The 22,497-nt window shown below is 39.7% G+C and overlaps 1 protein-coding gene across 1 annotated transcript; it reads right to left on the bottom strand.

Moving 5' to 3' along the window:
* Positions 1 to 590: 590 nt before the first annotated feature.
* wdr81 (WD repeat domain 81) lies at positions 591 to 17,125 on the bottom strand. Its single transcript, XM_008424941.3, has 12 exons — positions 16,632 to 17,125; positions 13,271 to 13,749; positions 9,075 to 12,592; positions 8,881 to 8,988; positions 8,587 to 8,786; positions 7,763 to 7,944; positions 7,356 to 7,521; positions 6,276 to 6,441; positions 4,893 to 5,705; positions 4,622 to 4,767; positions 4,272 to 4,454; positions 591 to 3,078 (listed from the first exon to the last, which is right to left on the bottom strand). The coding sequence occupies exons 2-12, from the start codon at positions 13,630 to 13,632 to the stop codon at positions 2,752 to 2,754; spliced, it is 6,171 nt and encodes a 2,056-aa protein (XP_008423163.1). The 5' UTR covers positions 13,633 to 13,749; positions 16,632 to 17,125; the 3' UTR covers positions 591 to 2,751.
* Positions 17,126 to 22,497: the final 5,372 nt, after the last annotated feature.

Below are 22,497 nucleotides of genomic sequence, written 5' to 3'. Positions count from 1 at the left end.
TGAGAGTAAAAGATTGGCAGATGCTCAGCAAACAGTTAAATATGAACTTGCATTGATCGGGGAGGCGGGGGTGGCGGTGCTTGTTCAAGCCACTATTTGTTTGTAAATGCAGCCACCGAGGCTAGTCCTGGGTTAAATAACCACACGCTTGAAATATGCAGTTATTCCGCATGTTAGTGGGCCGGTGATGTGACAAAACTTCATCTCCGACAGGAAACATGACAAACCTGTTACAAAAGAGTGGCTAATCCCAATGCGCGCGCGGAAAAACAAAACGTGCCGGAAAAACGGCGAATTATTTCGTGACGAGGAACAACGCTCGCGCATTTCCCAGAAGGGCCCGGATTATGACATAGCAGTTAAACAAGAGGCACCAAAATCTCGCTTCTGTGCCAAAAAACTCTTAAGGTTACGACTATCCAAAGAGCAGTACAGAAATTATTACATTAAAAAAAATTTGTAGCATCAAGCAAAATTTATTGCGGATAAAATATGTCTGCAATCTGCGAACAATTGTACAATATGTCCTAAAGTGGTTAGATGAGATAACTAGGAATCATGATGAGTCACAAAAAAAATCTGAAACACACTGAAAAGATGGAGGCAAGTTTTTATTAAACAAGTTAATAAATTAATGTCACCAACTCTTATTTTTGCTTTAAATTCTGCTCCAAAAGTTATAGCATACGTTATCAGAACAATTTGATCTTTAGGCAAGTAATTAAAAAAAAACTGTGTTGCAAACATAAAAGCTCTAGTTATACAAAGTGCAGAGCTTTTATAGATTTATGCTACTTCGCTTTTAAAACTGCAGAGTTAAACTACTTTTTTGGACACAAACATATATATATATATATATATATATATATATATATATATATATATATGGATCAGACACCTTTATTCCATAATATTTCTTTAAAGTCATATGTCATATAAAAAAGGTGATGATAAAAAACAAAGTTGTTTTTCTTGGCATTGACTGTTCCTACAGTGCCTTACAAAATCTATTAAAACCTCTCAAGTTTTACATTTTGTGACGTTACAACCAGACACTGTATTGTACCGTCTTAGGATTTTATAAGATAGAGCAACATAAAGCAGTTTATAATTGAAGGAGGGAGAAAATAATTAATTTTTAACAACTCTCAGGAAACGGGAAGATGTAAAGCAAAGGCCGTAAAGTCTGGAGCTGACCGCTACATCGTTCACCAAACACACATTTTCTAAAGTTGTCTTTACAATTTTTCTCTCAGTAGGAACGGGAAACAAAGGACAAAGCAGCTGAAAAGATGGTTGGATTTATACAGTCCTGGAGAAAAACCTGTTAGATCCAACAAAAGACATTAAATCGGGCTTGAGGTTCAACTTCCAACACAATAAAGTCAGGAAACAAAATAAAAATAAATCAAACAGATCTACAATTTAGATCTGAGCGTATTTATGTATTAGAATGACCCAAAGCTGACGTCTTTAAACGTCAATCATAAAAATGTAAGTTTAAGGACAATCAGGCTTTAGATAAAATTCATAAAATTTGCTACAGTAATGACAAATGACTGACCTTCGAGCACTGAATACAAACGGACTCAATGTTTTTTTGATATATATGTATATAAATAAAACTATTAAACACCTATGAATTACTTTGGGTTGATCCATCACATTAAACTCCTAAAAAACACATAGAAGTATCTGGTTGGATGTGACAAATTTTGAAAAGCTCAAGAGGAGCAAATACTTTTGCAAGGCACTGTATATCAGGTTCTGAAAGTTGAAAACTAAGAAGAAAAAAAAACAAGTGGTGAGTTTTTAACCGACTGGTATGCCGAGCAAAAGCAGCATCTACACACGCACACACATGCACACACGACGTAATGTCGCTACAGGGCTTAAAACGTGGTCTTCATAATCCTGAAGAAATTTCAAGTAATCCATTTGTGGAATAAAAACATTCAGCTTAAACAAGAAAAAAAAAATCAGAGTGAGACTCTAAAAATGTTAAAATTCAGGCCTTAATTGTGCAATAGATTTCAAGGCTGTGTATCTAACATTTTGTCCCCCACCACCGCCCTCCTCTGATCAGGCACGCCAACACGGTCATCACAGCGGCAGGTGTACGTTTATTATTCAGGATGTACACAAACACACACACGCACACTCACACACAACAACTATGAAAACAGGTCTTTAAAAAACAAAACAAAACATGGGAGTCGCAATAACAGAAATCACTTGCTCTACAAATACTGCATAGTTTTAATCAGTGCATTTGAATTGACTCATTATCGTTGAGGAAAACGGCAGGTGAGGTCGATGAATTTTTGGTTTTGTTCGGAAAAGTGTAAACTCTCCGAGAGACCTTCCTGAGCATCTATTCCAATTTATTTATTCTTTTTTTTTTTTTTTTCAATAGCTGACCTGGGTAAAAAAAAACAAAAACAAATGACCTAGTCAAGACAAGGGTTTACTATTAAATAGTATACATCCACAGAAAAAGTGAATAGATTTCGGTGTGCATGATGAATCTCGACAGCGTGGCGCACCGTCGGCTCAATAAATTCTGTGCTAGTAGGCAGATTAGCATGATTCTGCAGATGCTAGAGAAAGCATTTTAAACCCAACCCAACTATTTCATCTCCCTCTGAGTTCAAAAGGGGGGGAGCTCAGCCTCAGACCGCCGCTCCTCTATTAAAAAGACACAGTAAATACCAGTGGTAAGAGTGTTTAGTGCAGCTACAGGCTACGGTTTTAAGCTAACAGCCTGATGGCGCCGTTGTCAGAGCCGAGCAGCAGCAGCCTCTTGGTGGGCAGCACAGCCAGGCTGGTCAGGGTGCCGCGGAAGTTCTCTGTGCTCAGCTTTGTGCTGCTCACGGGGCTCAGGGAGATGTCGGCCATGGAGTACACCCCGATCTTGCTGGCCACCGTTCCGGTGACAATCTGCGAGCCGTACAGGTCGAAGGCGTGGATGTGGTCGGACTGCGACTTGTACTGGCGCAGCGGCTTGTTTTCCAGATCCTTCCACACGCTCAGGGTGTAGTCGGTGGAGGAGCTGATCACCAGGTTGCCCTCTGCTGCCTAAAATATAAAAAAACGAGAAAGCAAGTCAAATAATTGGTCCGCAACAGTAAAAGCTGCTCTCCAGACGTTTACAGCTCAAAACTCACTGAATTAAGTGGTTTCATTGAAAGAAATTTGAAAATAAAGACTTTATTTAGCTAGGTCAATCAAAAAAGTCCCTGGGGCAAACAAACATCTGAGTAATTTCAATGTGCTTGTGAGCCATCCGTGTTTTCTTTCTAATGAGTAACCTATGTCCATGTTTGCCTGAACTTGTACCTTTAAAACTAGAAATACAATCCTTGACCCAATTTGGGGTTAAATAAAGTTTGCGGTCTGTTGACAGCATATCTGCTGGGCACAGCTTTCATCATCTTTCACACACTACACTAAGACGATCAAAATAAAAGAAACTTGGTCTAATATATGTTCCAATACTAGTCACAAAAGCCTAACCTTTTAGGCTGAGCTTATAAGGAGTATATAAATAATCTATACAGGTCTTGTAGAGCAATTTGGGCTACAGGTTTTTTTTTTAGAGCCAATCATTATGAAATGATTTTGGAAACTGGTAAAGAATAGAAATATTTTATGAGCTAATACGTTAATAATTGATGGAGGGTGTACTTTCTTTTTATCATGACTAAATTCATACAAAATGCAGGTGGAATCACAATAAATAACGGTTATCTTCTCATACACTAAAATCAGAAAACCACTGTCTTTAGTGAATTTATTGAAATATTAAATAAGGGGAGAACAAAAATGCATTATGCTTTTCTACAAGAAAATAATTAAATAAGACTTAAAAACTTGTTTTGGTTTAATATGTGATCTGTGTATGAGAGGCCAACACTAAAATTCTGACAATATGGACGATGTGATTTCTTAATGCTACCTAGAATGAAATGTAAGATAATAAAAATTAATCATAGGGTAAGATTGAGGGATTCTGCTAAATTACAAACAAGCATAGCAAGAATTATGAAATGTCTGGGGTGCAGGCTTTTATGCAGCCTTCTCACACTGCATATGGTGCCCTACTGCTTGAACTTCCATTCTGCCAAGTCTAAAAGTTTTTTTTTTTTACACAGAATCATTTTATAATTTTATAGCCTCAGAATCTGTACTTCTCCATTGGCTAGCAATAGAAAGAATAATCCAGATGAAACTATATTGTCAGCAATGCAAATCTACACAGGAAGGTTTACCTTCATTTGGAGAATATCTCCTTCATGAGCTGGCCAGCCCTTCAGTATGAGGCCCGTGCGCGCGTCGAGCAGAACAATGAATCCTGAGGAGAATCCCGCCGCTACCGTGCGTCCTGAGGGGCTGACTGCCAGGTAGCGGATGAGCCCGGCGCTGACGTTGTTGTACGCCAGCCGAAATTCATGCTGCAGAGACACAGGAGAAGATTTGTCACTTTCGGCACTTGAATAACTCAGTCGTGAAGAAGCGCAAAAAGGCCCGCTCCTTCGAAAGGCACGGCGATGATTAATAGCCGCTGGGCGATGAGCGGCTCGAGTCTCGAGAGAACGAGCTCTCCAAGTGAAATTGCTACCTGCAATCCAGGCTTTCGAGGATCAATGAAGCGGAGAACAGAATCCGCACTGCCAAACACAACGCTGCAGTGTGGAGCTGGCATTGTGGTGACGGCTGTAATTGGATTCTTCCCGTCCACGGCTTCATACAAACGGATTGGCTTGCCTAAGGGAGAGAATACAAAAAAATAAAAAATAGATACACTGAAATAAAACAGGCAAGCAAAAAAGTGCAAACTCCCAAGAACAATTCAGTCACGAGCCGAAATGAATCGCATAAAGTTTCTGCACCTGTATACTGGTCCCACACATGGACAGTGCCATCACAGCTGATGACTTCCTGCGAAGTCTCCAGCTGTCCCACGTAGAACACAGACTTCCGATGCTCGCTGTACGTCTGCCTGGGATCCACCTCCTGAGTCCCATCGCCATAATTATAAAGGGGCCAAAGCTTCACGGTTTTGTCTTTGCTCCCGGACAGGAAGAAATCCTCTCCCACCAGCGGTGACAAACATTTCACGGTGCCCGAATGGCCTAAGAAGCTCTGCAGTCTGATTTGGTGAAAGTGGAAATGGGAATCTTGCTGGTTAATACCGATCTCATACTGCCAGTAGGCCAACCAGTTGCCCTGTAGAGAGCGGGTGCTACGGGGGAGCTCTTGCTTTAGGGCGCTGTCCTCCTGGGAGGGGCCCGTTATCCAGGTCGAAGAGGAGGACGCACCTGTCGAAGGAGCGGAAAACGTGGAGGCGGTGGTGATGATTGGAGTCGTGTGGCCGGTGCGTCCCCAAGAGCTGGCCAGACTGTGGTTGGTGTTGCCGTCGAATTCGTTGTCGTGGGACACTTGGATGCGGTTCCCCACCAGGTGGCTTCCAAATGTGCCCGACTCGGGGAGGGAGTCTCCCTGCGCGGTGGAGCTGTGCGCGGGGGCGGGGAATGGGTTGCAGCCAACTTGTCTGCCAAGGCCAGAGGAAGACGCTGGCTCCAGCTGGGAGGACGAGCTGAGGCTGGTCTCTGAGGTCCCCTGGCTCAAACTCTGAATATAGGACTGGGCCAGTTGCCAGACGAGTTCATGATTTGGGACCAGTTTCCGAATGGCAAAGTCACCTGTTGGCAAGATACAGAACAATGAGCTGTACCACCAGCGAACATTTAAAGAAAGAATATTATGCTTTGTCCAGTCACATAGCACCATTTCACCACCAGTTGTTATAAAATGCAGTATATATATCAAACATGACGACTTCGTAATTTGACTACAATTACTCTTTCCGACACTCCCTCTTCAGTACATCATCACAGCAGTGCTTCTCATTATGCAGTTTACAACCGTTCTTATAAGTGTTGGATTGAGAAGTAGTTCGTATGATGAGCTCAGCAGACTCACAGTTCCACCAGGAGTTTGCTAATTCTCAAATCACATTTTTGATTATGCATAAATAGGAAGAATGTTTTAAATCCTTAATGTCCTGTTGAAAGACAAAACGTCTACCTCTACTAAAGAACTCGCAGCAAATATTTTCTCCTGTATATTAAATTTTCTCAATGTCAAAATCGGCAAGTCAGACCTCCACAAAAAGTAAAATAGCCTTTCATCTCTATATTTATACATACAACTTTAACAAATACCCTTTTTTCTATTCTATTTTCAACTGAGGAATGTGAGGAAAGTGTTACCTATGAGACAGTAGAAGGGGATGTAGGAGGCATGGGCCATCTCGGGGTTAAATACGGTCTGCAGCTCCTCCAAGACCCCCGTCTCATACGTTACATTTGACCCCTCGGGTGTACAAACATCCACAAGTGTTACTTCTCCCACAACTCTCCGCGGGGCATGATTTAGCTGTAGAGGTAAAGAGACAATGGTGTCACTTTACTTGGAGTCAATTTTGTTTTATTTTCAAAAAGAGTAAAAGCATGTCTGAAATTCTCTTTTTCTTTCTGGTTAAACTTTTATATTAAGTCTATACTTATTGAAAACTAGACATTTGTTGGTTGTTGCAAAAGTATTCAGCCCCATTTTCACATTTTATCTCATTACAACCACAAAATTACATTTATTTTACTACGATTTTATGTGGTGGACCAAAACAAAATGATTGTGGAGAAGCAAAATGATTTGCGGTTATCAATTAGTTTCCCACACAAAAAGAGTCTGGCGTATTTATGGTCAGCCTCTATCTTGGTTTCTAGTCCTCTACAGCTTTCAACAAGTTTTCTTCCAGAGTCTACCTGAATTAAAACCAGTCTTTTCCAGTGTGAGCTGCCTATATCTCTAGAGCCACTATAGTTGGCTGCTTCTCTGATTATCACTGCCTTTGTCTGATTAATTAGTTAAATATAGACACCAATGTTTTGCTAGTTTTCTGATTGGGATTTAACTAGACAGATTGATCAGCCCTTCATGACAAGTTCAAAGCTTTTAATATGATTTTATAACCAATCCATAAATTTATCCACAATGTTAAGCCCAGATTAAGTTTTATCATTTATCTTCTTTAGTCAACATTTGAAGCAATTGGTTCTGCAGAATTTCGTTTTAGGGTATTGGCATGAAGAGCAATGAATACAAAAGGAGGCCAGATTTCTAATTGTACATTTTTTTCCAACAAACATGTACCATGTTCTTCTGGCATTTGCAACATACATTTACAATGGGAATTGAGATATAATGTGACTAATTTAAGGGCTACTGGAGTCTGACATTTAACTTCCATAAAACTGTTGTCATGAATTAAGGTTGCAGTGCAGCTGTACCTGGGACTGGAGAGAATGCAGTAGAGAAAAAACAGCAAAGAAGCGACGCAAAGTGTCAGCCATGTGCTGCTGCACCATCTCCCTCCCGATGCGCAGACAGATGAGAGCCATTAGGCTCAGCGTCTTCAGGCAGACAGCAATGCGGGTTTGTACCCCGCTGGGGAACCTACACAACAATACAGAAGTGAAAGAATCGATCACAGGATGACTGATATCTACATCTCATGGTTTCTGATTCTATACTGTTCAGTTCAACCACAAAAAAAAGTCATTAATCTTAAACAGACTCACAATTTTTAGGAGCAAATAACAAAGATAAGCTGTATTTGAGATGTTTTGGCTGTTTAACATCTGTAACTGTAATCTGAAAACTTCTTGATCCACACTGTATGCATGTTGTGCTTTACCCCATTCGCGGTGTAGTAATCAGATCTAGAAGTGGAAGGAGCACATCCTGATTGATTTTCATAAGCATGTCCATTAGCGTAGTATCCGAGAGAAAGACAATGATCTTCTGGGTAAGTGCTACGGCTCCGAGCAGACTTGCTTCCTTACGCGTGTTGAGACGCTGTGAAGATGGTGGAGACACCTGGAAAACATTTGAGAAGTATAAGCCTCGTTGGCTCCTTTTTACAATAACTTTAGCTTAAGCCTGGGTAATATTTCCTAAAAATAAAACCTCAGATTTCTGTTTTTCATACCAAAGCCAGTTTTCTTTTCTTACAAATAAATTATAAACGACAAACCTGGTTTTAATTTAATCATCAATTTAATTTAGGATTTGACCTGAATTCAAACTCCAAATAAATATATTGTAAAAACTGTTTGTAAAACAAGAGAACGAGAGGCTTTGAGTGGGCTAACATCACTGAATTATAGAAGTCAAAGGAGTGGGTTGGTGAAAAATAATCAAGATTTTCCAAAAATTAACTCGTCATAAACAGAAAAAGCCATTAATCAAGAAGACAGATTTTTCTCTTAGCTGCTTGTTTTTGTTGTTGTTTTGTTTTGGTTTTTTTGCTATTGTGTTTGTTTTATTTCTCAAAATCCAAGCCAGGGTCAGGGGTTGCAAACTAGCAGTATCAGGCATAACATCTACTTTATAATATACATAGGACAAATATTCCCTGTTAAACAAACTAATGAAATAAACAAAATATCGTGATATTTGGGTAGTCTAAAAACAAAGATTTCAAGTTGGAATACAGTATAAATATATTTTTTGTCTCACCAGATATCCTATGTAAGGCAAGTACTGGTAGGTGAGAACAGGTTCTCCATAGAGTTGAGCTATGTAAATGAGACAGTCTAAAACAGGGCCTGCTGTTTGATCACCAACAACAGGTTTTTTCTCATACACACTGCCCATTCCCACACTCTCCAGCTGGCTTTCCACAGATGGAGGGGAAACAAACTGGTGATTTTCAGATCCTGTAAAGAAATAGTAGTTGATGTAAAATGGAGACCATTTCTGTTGATATTGAAATAAGGCAGCAAACATGTTTGATATGATGAATTCACGCACCAATGTAACAGTTTGTGAGCAGTCTCAGCAAATTTCTGGCAACATATCGAGACGTCACTGTTGGTCCAAGTTTTGCCGATAGCCATCGAACCGTTTTGCAGACTGTATCTGTGAATAGCAACACAATTAAAGGATTAAACATTACATAGCAATAAAAAAAGAAAAAGCTAGGAACAGGTTCATTACTGGCTCACCTAAAAGAATCTTTTGTTCTTTCTCCTCTGACTCCTCTGACTGATCTCTGTCGTCTTCCTCGTCCTCCTGATCATCTACAATTCCTTTGTCAGTCTCATCAAGTCTCATCCCGTTAACAGTCTCTCCTTGAAGAGTTGTGAGAGTGGAACCTGAATCTGTGAGGTCAAGACTGAGGGACGCTCTGTGACCCGTCCCCTCCTTCCCATCGCTGGCTAGCTCTTCTTCCTCTAACTCGCCGATTTCCTCTCCCTCACTAGCATGTTTCAGATCCTGGCTGCTGTCTGCAGATTTCAGACTCGCTCTGTCCCTCATTGAATCATCACCCAGAGAGAGTTCACTTGTGCTGCTTTTATCACTTAATTTCCCCACACTTAAAGATTCATGATCTTGATCCTTACTTGCAGAGTTCTGGTTTTGCTGCTTCCCACCACCAACACCGTCTCCACTGTTGACATAAAATTCATTCTGAAAGTCCTCAGCATCTGAAAGAAACACTTGATCGTTGAGACTGATGCCAGAGGAATAGTCAACTAGTCCGGTGTCTCCGACCAGCCCAACTCCTCCACTCACCCCACTGTTACTGCCCATGTTGCCACCGACAGACGCAGATGATGGCCGCACTTTGCCATCCTGGAAGTCCTCTTCCTCCTCCTCTCCGAGGTTACAAATGCCAGTTCTCAGGCCTTTAAAACCTTCTCCACCAGTGCCTGAGCTTTCGAAGCCAGTTAGAACTTGCAGCACATGTGGGAGTAGGCTTGAGAGGAAGGCCTGGAGACCAAGCCTCATAATCAGCTGAAGGACAAAACAGTCAGTGTAGAGATAGAAACGTCCTTTGAGACAGTGGGGGTTTTCATAAACGTTGATCAGCGGCTTTAGTAAGTACTTGTTTGCATTTCTGGGACCTAGGACTGTAGAGATGGGCTCAAAAAGGTACCAAGCAGCATAGACTGCAGTCGACTCCTCAAGCATGAGGGCTAGAATGAAGGGCAAGAGAATCTCAAGACCTTCAGCAGTGATGTTAGTCCGCAACAGTGCTTCAAGCTGCTGCCACAGGTGGAAGACAATGTCTCTTCCCTGAAGGCTACACATAGTACCCATCTTGCCATGGTAGGAGAAGATAAAATCATGAAGTGCAGCAAAATAGGAAGGGAAGGGAAAAGGACTAATGATGGAATTCAACAATTGGTGAGGGCTTGGAGGAGGGAGGCCATCGTAGATAGGGTCATAATTGAAAACAAGAGGCTCTGGGCAAACTGGTTCTTCTCTGTGTGAGACTTTAGCATGTTTTTCTAAGAGCAACAAGGACTCAAGAGCATGGTGCAATGACAGAGGCACATCGCGAAGGTTTGTAGAGCACAGGTTGATGACGGCCTGGAAACGCTGTCTGAGTGGAGTGTCTGCTTTCAGGCCTCTAAGTTTGGCGGCATAGAATATCTCTGCAGTGAAAACACCGAGTGCCTGCACATCTCTTTGGAAGAGGTTGGTGAGAGAAGGTCCAGGTTCAGTTTTCAAACCCTCTCTTCTTGAGCCAGAAGATGTTGAAGGATGCAAAATTTCAGCATGAAGACTTTTTACCAAGAAATTATTTAACTTCTCCAGTTCTTCTAATGGTTGCAATGGGCTGAAACCTTCAGGTAGAATGATTTTGACTTCTTCTGTGTTGGTAGTAACAATGTTTTCTCCATGTTTTTTGTTCATTGAGCCACCTTTTTGTAACACTGCACTTCTTAAAGCAGGAGCTATACCACTTGAGAAATCATTTGTCAGTGGACTTGGAGACTGAGATGCATGTGCTGTGCGCTCGCTGCTAATTTTACCTCCCCCTGGGCTGATAGTTGGCAGATTGACAGGGCAAGATGTGGATGAGCCAGTGGAAGATAATGAGTCTATAGCTTCTGTACCTTGTTCAAGATCATCATCCTTATCTGCCATGGTCCAACCAGAGGACTCGCACCCTTTCGATTCTGGTATCATTCCATCCACAGTGTCAACAACAGCGTCAACAGAAGGGATGTGTAAGGAAGGCACATTAAGAGCAGCAAGGCCAAGAATAGGAGGTTCTGCTGGGGCATATTGGGAAGCAGATAAGCGAGGTGGGTGGGGCTGGTCAAATAGCTGAACTACACCATAGCTAGTCAGATTTGTGTGGTTGTCCACAAGGTGCAGGCATACATTCTTGGCCTTGATAGCTTCTTTACCTGACAGCTTATAACCAAACGTGAGATCTATCCAGTGATGCAAATGCTGGGAGACATCTCTGCTCTCCAGAAGGTCCCGATGGACCTCAATAAACTCTTCACATGACTTGCACCAAGAAGGCACATCCAGATCGGGCATGTCTGGGTGGATTGAGCTGAAAATGGATGGATCTGTGTAAAATTCTGGAATGCATTCATCAGGAGTCCAGCTCTGCATGCGCTCCATAGTCGCTGGGTATTCATTGGGCTCCCACTGTGACCTAACATGGCTACAAAGTACTGACTTGGGAGTCTGTCTGGCTTTGTAGACATAGTAAGTAATGTCTGACAGCACATCAGATATGTGATGAGGCACATGCAGGTGCTCGGACTGTGCAGCACCTCCAACACCGACAATGAGATCTCCACCTACCCCAATTCCATTACCCGTTGCAGCTGCCAATGCCTCTTTGGTCATCTCATATGTGAAGTCCAGCTGCTTGTCCCCCTTGTTGAGCCTGAACTTTGACCTCCTGAGGTCCCGAAATTTCCCAAAAGGGACAGTAAAATCTACGACCCAAGGTAGCACTGGGTGATAATTAGGATCCCCTTCCCGCCGTCCAGCCAACCTGTTCAACTCCATCAAGTAATGGAAGTTACTGACTCGTCCATGAACCCAATCCAGAACCAGTGTCTTCAGCTCATCAAAGCAGTCTTTGCACAGTCTATTGTTCTCTTGGCTCAAACACTTAATTTCTGTTGGCAGGGCATTTTTTGGTTCTCGGCTTACACGATCATCCCTGTCTGCCTCTTCTGATCCCAGGTCCTCATAATGAGAAAGGTTGAGTTTGAGATGGCTGCAGAGTTGCTCATCGACTGCTATGTCCTGAAGAGACAGCTCTCCACAAGAAAGGCCCACTGTATGGCATGCCCGCATAGCTACTAGGACCTGGTAGATGATAAACAAGACTTTGGCATGACTGTTGGCAAGCTTTGCTGGGCTGAAGGACACAATGTCGTGAAGCGAATACTGAGTGTACGGTAGAATCACATACATCATTTCTGTCGTCTCCAGCAGACATTCTGCAGGCAGGACGTTAGGGCAAAGATTGTCTGACTGGGACTTTGAAAAGCAGGGTGAGCTGGGTGGCAAAAATATGTCTTTTTCCTTCTCTCTGGCTGGAGAGAGGGAAGGTGAACCTTTGTCTGGTGAGATAAACGTCAAATTGAAGAGCTTCTCCAGTGCGTGGCGTACTGCATCTACAGCAGTAATATGCATTTGCTCACTGGGGCCGGTATATGCTTGCACAAGTTTGTAATGAGCTTCTCGCCACAGATTTCTGGGGGAAAAGAAAAAATAGAGAAAAGACCAGAAAGTCAATAAAAACCCTGTCTTGTAAATGTGTATTACTCCATGAAGATATTTAATTTACAACTTTTGTACATTTCCACAGAAAAAAGATCATTGCATATATCATTAAAACTGTCTTTAAGAACATTTAAAGAACACAATTAACAAAATATATGAAATTTTGAGTCAACAAGTATGCTAAAAGACAATTGTACATTATTGCAGGTCAGAAGCTTACACAAATGTTTAACGACCATATCATAACTTCATCAGTGGTGTATCTTATATACAAAGTATAAACAATAATGGTTATATATTTATAGCTATAAATGTGTGGTTTCTTTGCAACTTGGAAAGGGGCCAATAACATGAAATTCAACACAATCATAAATGAAAACTTCCAATTTGCAAAGTATTTCTAATTTAGATACCCAACATGTGATATTTTTATTAATGTGATAATAAAAATATCACGTTAATATTTCTAAATTTACAATTTAGAAATGTATTTGAAATACAAAATGACTTCTTTACTGATTAAATTAAGTAGGTCACTAAAGGCACTTTAAAAAGTACTAATATATTTGTTAGAAAATTATCTCTGTATCACAAACCTTTTAATTTGGCCTAGTTCGAACACTGAAGCAGAGATGAGATTTTACTGTACCTGACATTGTGCTGCGACACACTCTGCATGGTTTTAACATACGAGTTCTGTGAGAGCAGTTCCATTTCACGATGGCACGGATCCCTGGCCAATCTGTAGCTCAGCTTGCTTTTCCTCAGACCCTGAATGCACACTCGTGTCCAGCCAGGTGGCAGCTTTGTCTGTGAAGACCAGAGGTGTGTGGAGATTTCTGCCGCGCTGCTGCTTTCAAAGCGAGCACAGCGCAAGACCCTCTTCTCCCTGAGGCCCATCACCCAGCGCGTAGGGACCAAGGCTACGAGCTCTCCAGGACGGGGCCCCTGGCCCTGCTGCCGCCGGTCAACTCCCAAGTCTCGCTCCACTGCCTGCATCAGCCCATCCATGGTGAGTCTTTAAATGCTGGTTAGCAGTTGCACTCTCACCACAGTTTGTCCCACTAGCTACAGTATTCAGAGCTCCATGGAGAAAGCTTTTAGAGCCGAGCCGGTCTCCTTTTACCCCTGCAGAAATGGCAGACAAAAGAGAAATACGACAAATATGTGAAACAGGTACCACGGATGACTTTAAAGATTAGTAAAAGTACCTTAGAATTAACTTTGACAACATACAGATACTCTAAAATGTGAGCTCTTTAATCAGGTCTTTCTTGGGAAAGCAGTATCCAGCATCCAAGCAGCATGAAAGAATATTAATGGGAAGTCGAGAGGAAGAAAAAAGTGTGGGACGAAAATTGTATAAAAAGATACAGTTATATGACATATCTGGGGATTAGGCTACATATTTTTGCACTCCTTGTGTTAACTCACTTCCAAAGAAAGTCTTGTCAGGGTTAAGGAAAAATTGGTAGACCATTGATTAGAGGTGTGCCGATCGATCAGCCACCGATCATAATTGGCCGATGATTGGTGATCGCCGATCACTGTCTCTTGTTGCCGATCACACAAACCCATCACCTGCATCTCATTTTGCAGCCTGCCTGTGTAGCTGGTCTCCTCTTTCCTTCACACTGCGCAAACGCACAGCAACAAATTCTAAGCGATGTGGAACTATAACGCACTGAGTAACTGTGGAAGTTTGCATGTTGCGGCGGAAAATTGAAGCACGTGGGGTGAAGCAGGTCAAAATGCATCAACACGACGAATCTAATATGGCATAAAAACAATGCCATACTTGACAGAGTTTGGCTATATCGAGGCTCACTGCAGTAAAAAAGACATATGGAGGATCAGACAGCAGGTAAAGCAGCGCACAGCTACAAACACTCACCTGGATTAGCATGACGGTCAGAAAGCTAAACAAATAACTCGCAAAATTATTTAAGTCTTCGAGCTGCGATGTAAGACGCTGGTTTTGCTCTCGCTATTGAACCGCTGCTCCGTGCTACAGGTAATATTTCACAGACGGAGTACCGCTTCTGCTCCACCTGGTAGTGACTCTCACACCGAACCGCTGCTTAAAGCTGCAGCATCTAACTTAAAAAAATACATTTTACATACGTATTAAAACTTTCGCTGTCCTAACGAGAGATAATCTCTGTAAAAATAATCGATCTCCTCTGCCTCCTCCCTTTTCTGCATAATTACTCCACCCAGTTAGAAACAGCCAATCCGAACTAGCAGTAATCAGCTAGCCGCAGTGCTATCAGGAAGTTTTCATTCAGTAACTCAGGATTGTTTATTGTAATGGAACCTGTATTTGCCTTTGAATGTTAAGTTTTATACTTGAATTTTTTGGCAATGTTGAGAGGTTTTATTTTGACTCTTTGCATTATTTAGCCTCTTCAGAGCCTTCATATGTTTTCAGTCTGTTAAAGATAGTATTACCGATAGTACAATTTGCACAATGTCTGTTTTTTTCTTGGAAAAAGTTATTAAAAACCTATTTTTGTCTAAATTAAGGTGAATTCATGGTCCCTTTTTCCACATAATGTAACCGGTAGTGCTTTTAATTTAAAAAAAAGATAATTATGTGATCGGTATCGGTGATCGGCCCTCATAGGTGATCGGAATCGGTATCGGCAGGCAAAAACCTGATCGGCACATCTCTACTATTGATCAGTGGTTCTTTTTAGATTAAGCTAACTTTTGTATTTCACTTAAAAATCAACCCCCACCTACTGGTGTTGCATACACTGTTAACACAGATGTATACCAGGATAATTTAGAGTAGTTAATACTTCCATCTGCTGAGAAGAATTGCAGGACTTATTTTTTTTGCAGGACTTGGCACCTGTCCAGACTGCCAAAGGAACCAATGCCTTCTTTGAATGAGAACTGTATCATTGTGTTTGACTGAACAGAAAGCTTTCCTAATGTAAACCTACTGAGAATCAATGTGATATCAAATGTCAAGAGGAAGATGACAAGACACCAGACTCAATAAAATAAATGACCTAAAGGTCTCTGTTAAAGCAACCTGGGTTTTCCTTACCACCTCAGCAGAAACAAAGGCTGATGGTTTCCATGCCGTGATGCACTGATGTAATCATTAATCCAAAAAAGGATCCCCAACCAAAAATTGAGTTCGTTACATACTTTCGAGCAGGCTAGCATTTCTGTTTTTATTTTTTAATTAATCTTAGCATTCTAAGTTTAGCTTAAGCCACCACATCAAATGTAACTGAAATAAATTTGAAGTTAATCACTCCGTTTAATGAATCTAGATAATGTTTCTTCACTTTTAGAATAAAATTGCTGATGCTGGTGATATTTTACCCTATTGACATGCATTTGCATTAAGATCTTTGCACTTGGCCGTGAAGAGAAATAGAGAAATTGTCAAACTTTGCAAATGTGGGGCAAGATACTTTCCGTTTCTTAGAGAAAAGCAACTTTAAAACATGATCTGATGCCAATAAAAGAGATGAATAAAATTAAAAGTCCAAGGTCTTGTCTTGCATAACTGCTGTAGCTCCTGATTAGCAACCCATCTATTTAAACTAAATTAGATGGGTTTAAATAACTGCCTCCAAATTTGTCTGGAAAAACCTGAAGGTACTTTAACACAATGAAAGTTCTACTTACTGCATCTGACCTATAGAACATCTCTGCATACTTCAAGTAACATTTATGCGTTGACCACCAGACAATACCCACCAAAAATGACCAAAAGTGAAAACTTGATATACTTCTAAATCATTGTTGAGTAAACGTTAAAATAAAGCACCTACAGCGAGCTGAAAGGTTTGATGAGTCTTAAGAATTTTAGGGAAGTGAAGCTAGCTAACACGTAGCTAAACAAAGAGGCTAACGTTACATCAAAATGAGCTACAAGATAACATTATGTCAGTTGCGAAAAATATAGACGAAGCACTTTAAATGTTAACCCCACTGTAATTACAGACACCAGCAAGTGCGCTATAACTCCTCAACGCTTAGCTCACCTCTCACCACTTGTAGCAGTTGACAGCTAGTTGGTGTTGAGCTAACTGTGTGTCCCCGCTTCACGCATGATGGCTCTCTGTCACTCTATGAACCCGAGACATACTGCGACGGTAGCCGCGCTTGCTTCATTTTCCAGCGTTTTTCCCAGAGATGAGTACGGACAAACAGATAGACGGGCGGACGGACGGACGGGCGAGAGTCAGTCAGCCGACAGTGTTTTGTTGTGAGCTAGTCGGAGCCATATTTCAGAAACGGCGCCTCACGTGACACAGCACCAGCCCCGTCTCATGTGATTCCAGCTGCTGCCCTTCAGCAGGCAGGACAACGGCTTCCTCAATGACACCCATTCAGACGTCTCCGGGGAAATAAAAGAAGCTATTCATGCCTATATAATTTAGTTTAATACTATGTTTTTGTTGTTGGTTCGTTTCTTTGTATGTAATCTAGTTTTCTTTTTTTTTCTACACCCCGCCTTCTTATTCTTTTTTGTTTGTTTGTTTGTTTGTTTGTTTCTTTCACTTATGTGGAAGCAGTCCGTGATGGGACTTTTTCCAAGTTGGGAAGATTTTTGATATCGACGTCGACATCAAAATAATATATTTTGTATATGTTATATACAAAATACATAAGCCTTATATATATGGAGTAAACCTGTTTTGTTAGTAATAAACAAATAAATAAATATACAAATGTATAAACAAATAAATAAATTAAGATAATAGTCATGAAACACAATTGCATATGAATTAATTTGACATAACAAAAAGGAAAACAAACTGTATCACGAGGTAAATGCACAGTAAATTATTCAAACAACCTTTATTAAGGGAGCCCTCTTCATACAGTCAGGCGTAACATAAATTGTTTTACTTTGTTTCTTTTTTTTTTTTAAAGATATATATTTAACCGACACTCACACAGCATGACTGAACTGATTAAACCAATAGCTATTTTATCAAATCTCAAGTGTGGATTTTAGGTTACTACCAGTCCAAATAATTTGTTTATTGTGTTTATGTAGTTGTGCAGAAAACGAATACATTAGTGATTATTAGCCGTTTGAAAATATGAGCTGCATTGAAAAATAGCACCGGTGGATTTCCTTTTATTTTTTTTTTACTTGCATTTAAAGAGTAACAAATTAACAGTAATTTATTACCCTTAAAGGTCCTTTTGTACTCACCTGATTTAAATTCTCCAGGTTTTGACTATTTGAGGCTCAGCCAAACGGCTGTAGTTCTTATGTTAAACACTGGAGGGCGCTGCAGGTAAATCCTGCCTGTATATTTAACAAGTTCCTAATACATCTTAAGATGTAGGGACAAGTTATTAGATAACAAACATATGTCATTACGTTTTATTAATAACATACATTGTGTCCATCAGGCCTGTGTACACTTTAAAGTCTATTTTGAATTGGATTTTTTTAAATATCTTGAACAGAGCAGGAAAATATACAAGACACTTGGAACTATTTAAAAGCCAGTAATGATGTAATTTTTTTTTCTGTGCAGTTAAGGTTTTGTAGTCATTCTGACTATACTTCCATTTAGCACTTTCTTTAAAATAAAAAGGTGTCAAAATTAACAAACAGAAAGAAAGAAAGAAAGAAACAAACAAACAATGAATGAATGAATGAATGAATGAATGAATGAATGAATGAATGAAAACTTTATATACACTTTAATTAGTGTACTTTACTATTTGTGTTTATTCTTAAAGCAGTCACTGGCTTCACGTAATCAAATGTGCTTAAATTTCATCTTCTTTTTTTCCCCAAATAAGATTATTGTGATTTCTATTCAATTTCTTTTCTTTTACGTAGAATAATCTTTTGAAGTCCTGGTTCTGATAAATATCTCTGGTCTGAATTAAATCCAAACAAGATCTAAAACCTTCTTGTAATAATGGTGCCCTGGATTTAAATAATAAAAAAGCACAGACAAACCTTTACATTTTAAACATGTTTTTCAAGTTTTCTGAAACATGGTAAGAGGCGCCTGACTGGAGTGTTGTGTGAGTTTTGTCCACAAGGTGGCAGTGTAATCTCGCACACAAACTTTAGTTCAGGTTTCAAAGTGAAGCTTCCTGTCTTCACAAAATGTTCATATCATTTTCATATTTACTGCAAAATAATAACTCTCACATATGTACTTCCATTTTAGTTTTACTCTAAATTTACTCCCAACCCCGGTAAAGATGTACTAAAGATCTTAAATACTTTTTTAATGGAAGTAAACTAATTGAATTATAGAAATTAGCTGCGCTTCTTTAACAAGCATTTTTGGGTATTATTTCGATCTTCAGCCACGTTGACAGACTGGCAACCTGGGCAGTGTGTGTGTGCAAACACTGAATAGATCACCATAAAGTCATTTAGTCTTTGAATATTTTTGAAGTTTACCCAGACTCATGTTTTCAAACTTCATTTTTGTTGATCGTGATGACCGCTAATGAAAATTTGATATTTAAGATTAAAAGATTACATCAGAACAACACATGTATATATGTATCATTTATTTAACCAGGGGAAGAAAAAAAACTCATTGAGATGAAAAAACTCTTTTCCATGAGTGACCTGGCCAAGACAGTGGCATGAAACATACAACAAATCAACAACAAAATACACAACAAAGAGAAATCACATAATTACTCACCAGGGCACAGACAGAAGCCAAGTGATGGGATCTCTTAGTCCAGTTTCCCAAAGGTATACAAAATCATTTCAAATCATTCTGCAAATGATTTCAGGTGGAAAATTGAAGAATCTTTTTTTTTACCAAGTTCAATTCTGCAGACCACATTTCTGTATTGAAAAAAAAATTAAAGCAGAAATGTGGGCTGAATGAAGATTATGTATTTTACCATCAAAACACTTACATGTAAGCCAATGGGTCCATGGCGCCACCAGCGTTCTTATGACAGTTAAGGGGTTAAAGGCTATTATTTTCAAAAAAAATATATACACTAAATTTGACAGACAAGTTTCATCATGCAGAGTTTATGCTAATTCTACTGAACATGAATGGACTTGGTAGAAGTCTCTCAGCATCCCACATGCTCATTTGGAATTAATGTGATGTTGAAAAATAAAAAATAAAATCCCACCTTCACAGTAAGGTTTCCAGCAGACACCTGCAGGGTTTGAACATAAAAGGTAAAGTAAGGCCATTTTATTTATATAGCACATTTTCAGCAACAAGGCGATTCAGAGTGCTTTACATGAACTAGAATGAAATACAATAAAACAACAAACCAAAGGAAAGAGCAAAGGAAGAAAAAAGAAAACAAAAAACTTTAACCCCATGTTTAAGAACAAGTAATCTTTGTTGATCTATTACCTTAGATCAACATTCCTTAGATAATGTTGATCTAAGGTCATTAGTAGTTGCTCTAAACTAATCAGAATTTCTCTTAATTATAAATTTGCTCTACATCTAAAACAGAACAGTCCCACACAAGATCTTGTAAGATTTTCATCAAAACAAGATATTTTTAAATCTCTTTTACAACCTCCCTCTTTATTTTAGGCACACAGAAAACATATCAGGTTTTTCTCTCTTGGACAACACAACCTAAACTTGCTGGATCTTCTGCAGCGTCTTGAGAAGGATTTCACGCACCTTGCACAGAATCAAACACCGCTCAGGGTTTTTGACTCTGTCATCCCATATTTTCTCAGAATGCTGAAGACTATCTTCCCTGTAAATACTGAGGTTTTTCTAATGTCCATCTCCTGACTGATACATTTGTACAGTGAGATTCCCCCCCCCAATTTAACAACTTTGATATCAGAAAGTTCTGTGAGATAAAATCTCTTTTTCAAGGGAGATCCAGTGAAGAGGCACAGCTTTGAACAGTATGCAGGACAATAATTAAAACAGTACGCACATTTAAAATACTATAAAATCAAACTAAATAGAAATGTATAAGAATAGAGCACAATAGCATGACTTCAAAAAATATTATCTTTATTATTTCAGTCCTTTGTAACCTCTGCAAACTGTGGTTTTAGCTACAGCACGTCAAAGAGCATCTGTCAGCGTGGCTCAACCAGGACAGCAGAACCTTCCTTCAGATTCATCAGATTCACTATAATTGATGACAGCAGTTAAAACATAGCAGCTAAATGCTGAAAAGAATTAAAAATGTGTTTTAGCAAAGTAAAATTTCGACTGCGTTAAAATTTGTGACGAGGTTATTTCAGTTTTCTTTCCTACTACAGAACCATTTTGACAGTAGTTTGTACACTCACACTATATGTTTCCAAAGAATAGAACCCACACGTGTCAAAATCAAGGCCCGGGGGCCAAATTTGGCCCGGCGTAGCATTTTATGTGGCCTTCTAGACTCCAAATTACATCAATAACTCTCTCCAGTTTTTCATAAATCCACAAAGTTCACGCAAAAATTCACACAAAAAATCAACAGATTCCCACTTTTTTCTCATTTTGCTGACATTTTTTTCTCAAAATTGGCCAACAACACTGGGTCTAAGTGACTGCTGCCTCAGCCTCACTCACACCTCATAGTCATAGACTATGACTTGATGACAAGTCACAGTCTGTGACCGACGGAGCGATTTATAAAAAGTCACATTTAACATCATGCATTAACGCAAATATTGTAGAAATTCCTTCCAAAAAAATTCTAAATTTGGACCGCAAAATCTGTGATTTTGACTGCAAAAAAAGAAAAACACAAAAACAAACGCAAAATCTTTGATGGACTGACAAGTGTGAAAAGATGTTCAATATAACACTTATTAAATATTTTAGCAATTTAATGGGTTTTATCAATACATTATGGCACAGCTGCCCCTTTAAAGAACATTCAGGTTTTTGGTACGACTCAAAATGAAAATGCGTTTGACACCCCTGATATAACGGGTGGACAATACATATTTTAATATTTTAAGCAAAAAAACGATGTAAAGCAGCTCAGAAGTCAGTTCAATATTCTGGTTGCTACTGACTCATGGAAAATCTATTCTTACGGACGGGAGGGGAAAGTTCACCTGAAACTGTGTCTCAGTGCAATTATATCAGTTGTGTTTGGATGTAAAGTGCGCGTGTGGCAAGTTAAGTGTGTAATGGTGTTTGTTTTTTTTAAACCAAAAATCCAAGCAAAAGGTAGAAATAAAGCAAATTCTACCCAATTTCAGACAGCAGACCGTCCAAAATGAAACGGCCGGCTGCTGCTTCGCATTTCATTCGGCCTGGACGTGGCGTTTATGCACAACCGCAAGGGGTTTGAAACCCTGAATTACAGGCGCTCAAATTAAAAGCTTCCCTCGTCCGAGCATACCACCAATGCAAAATAATTACTGTCAGCACTTTTACAGGCAAAGATACAGCCAGAGAACATGACATTCTTTGGCTCGGTATATCATGTTCCACTTTTCTTTTCTTTTCTTTTTTTTTTTTGTTCTGCTGCTGGGTGAAGTAAAAGACAAAAGTAAAAGACAAAAAAAAAAAGCGGTGTTAAAAGCACATGCAAACGTGCACTTTTCCCTGGAGCCAGTCAAATTCTGCTTATGTGTCTCTTAAATCAATTTCCACTGATTTCCTTTGGCTTCCACGAATACTGGATTTGAAAGCTGCGTAAATGATAAAAAAGATATTTAACTATCATAATAATTAAAGTGTTTCATTTTGAGCAAAAATGACTTGCTAGCTGACATGCTAGCTTTCTAAAAAAAAAATAAAAAAATCACATTTTAGAAAACTAGAATTGTGGTGAAACGTGTAAAGAAGTGGAGGCAACAACGGGACTCAAATCTCCAGGACGGCTTTAAAACGTAGCAGCTCTGTGAACACTCGCTTGTTTTTGTCGACAGGCTGACAGTCGTTTTTAGATGGATGA

This window comes from Poecilia reticulata, chromosome 13 (assembly GCF_904066995.2).
Source record: "Poecilia reticulata chromosome 13, P_reticulata-male-v2, whole genome shotgun sequence".
NCBI lineage: Eukaryota > Metazoa > Chordata > Actinopteri > Cyprinodontiformes > Poeciliidae > Poecilia > Poecilia reticulata.
The sequence above is the reverse complement of the archived record's forward strand: the minus strand, read 5'-3'. Positions and strand labels throughout refer to the sequence as shown.

What these genes read in the sequence shown, in the direction of transcription:
- wdr81 (XM_008424941.3), bottom strand. Translation starts at nt 13,632, where the DNA reads ATGGATGGGCTGATGCAGGCAGTGGAGCGAGACTTGGGAGTTGACCGG. An exon ending in TGTGTGGGACCAGTATACAG is followed by an intron (nt 4,768 to 4,892) that starts GTGCAGAAACTT and finishes TCTCTCCCTTAG; the next exon opens with GCAAGCCAATCCGTTTGTAT. An exon ending in CTCGAAAGCCTGGATTGCAG is followed by an intron (nt 4,455 to 4,621) that starts GTAGCAATTTCA and finishes GTGTCTCTGCAG; the next exon opens with CATGAATTTCGGCTGGCGTA.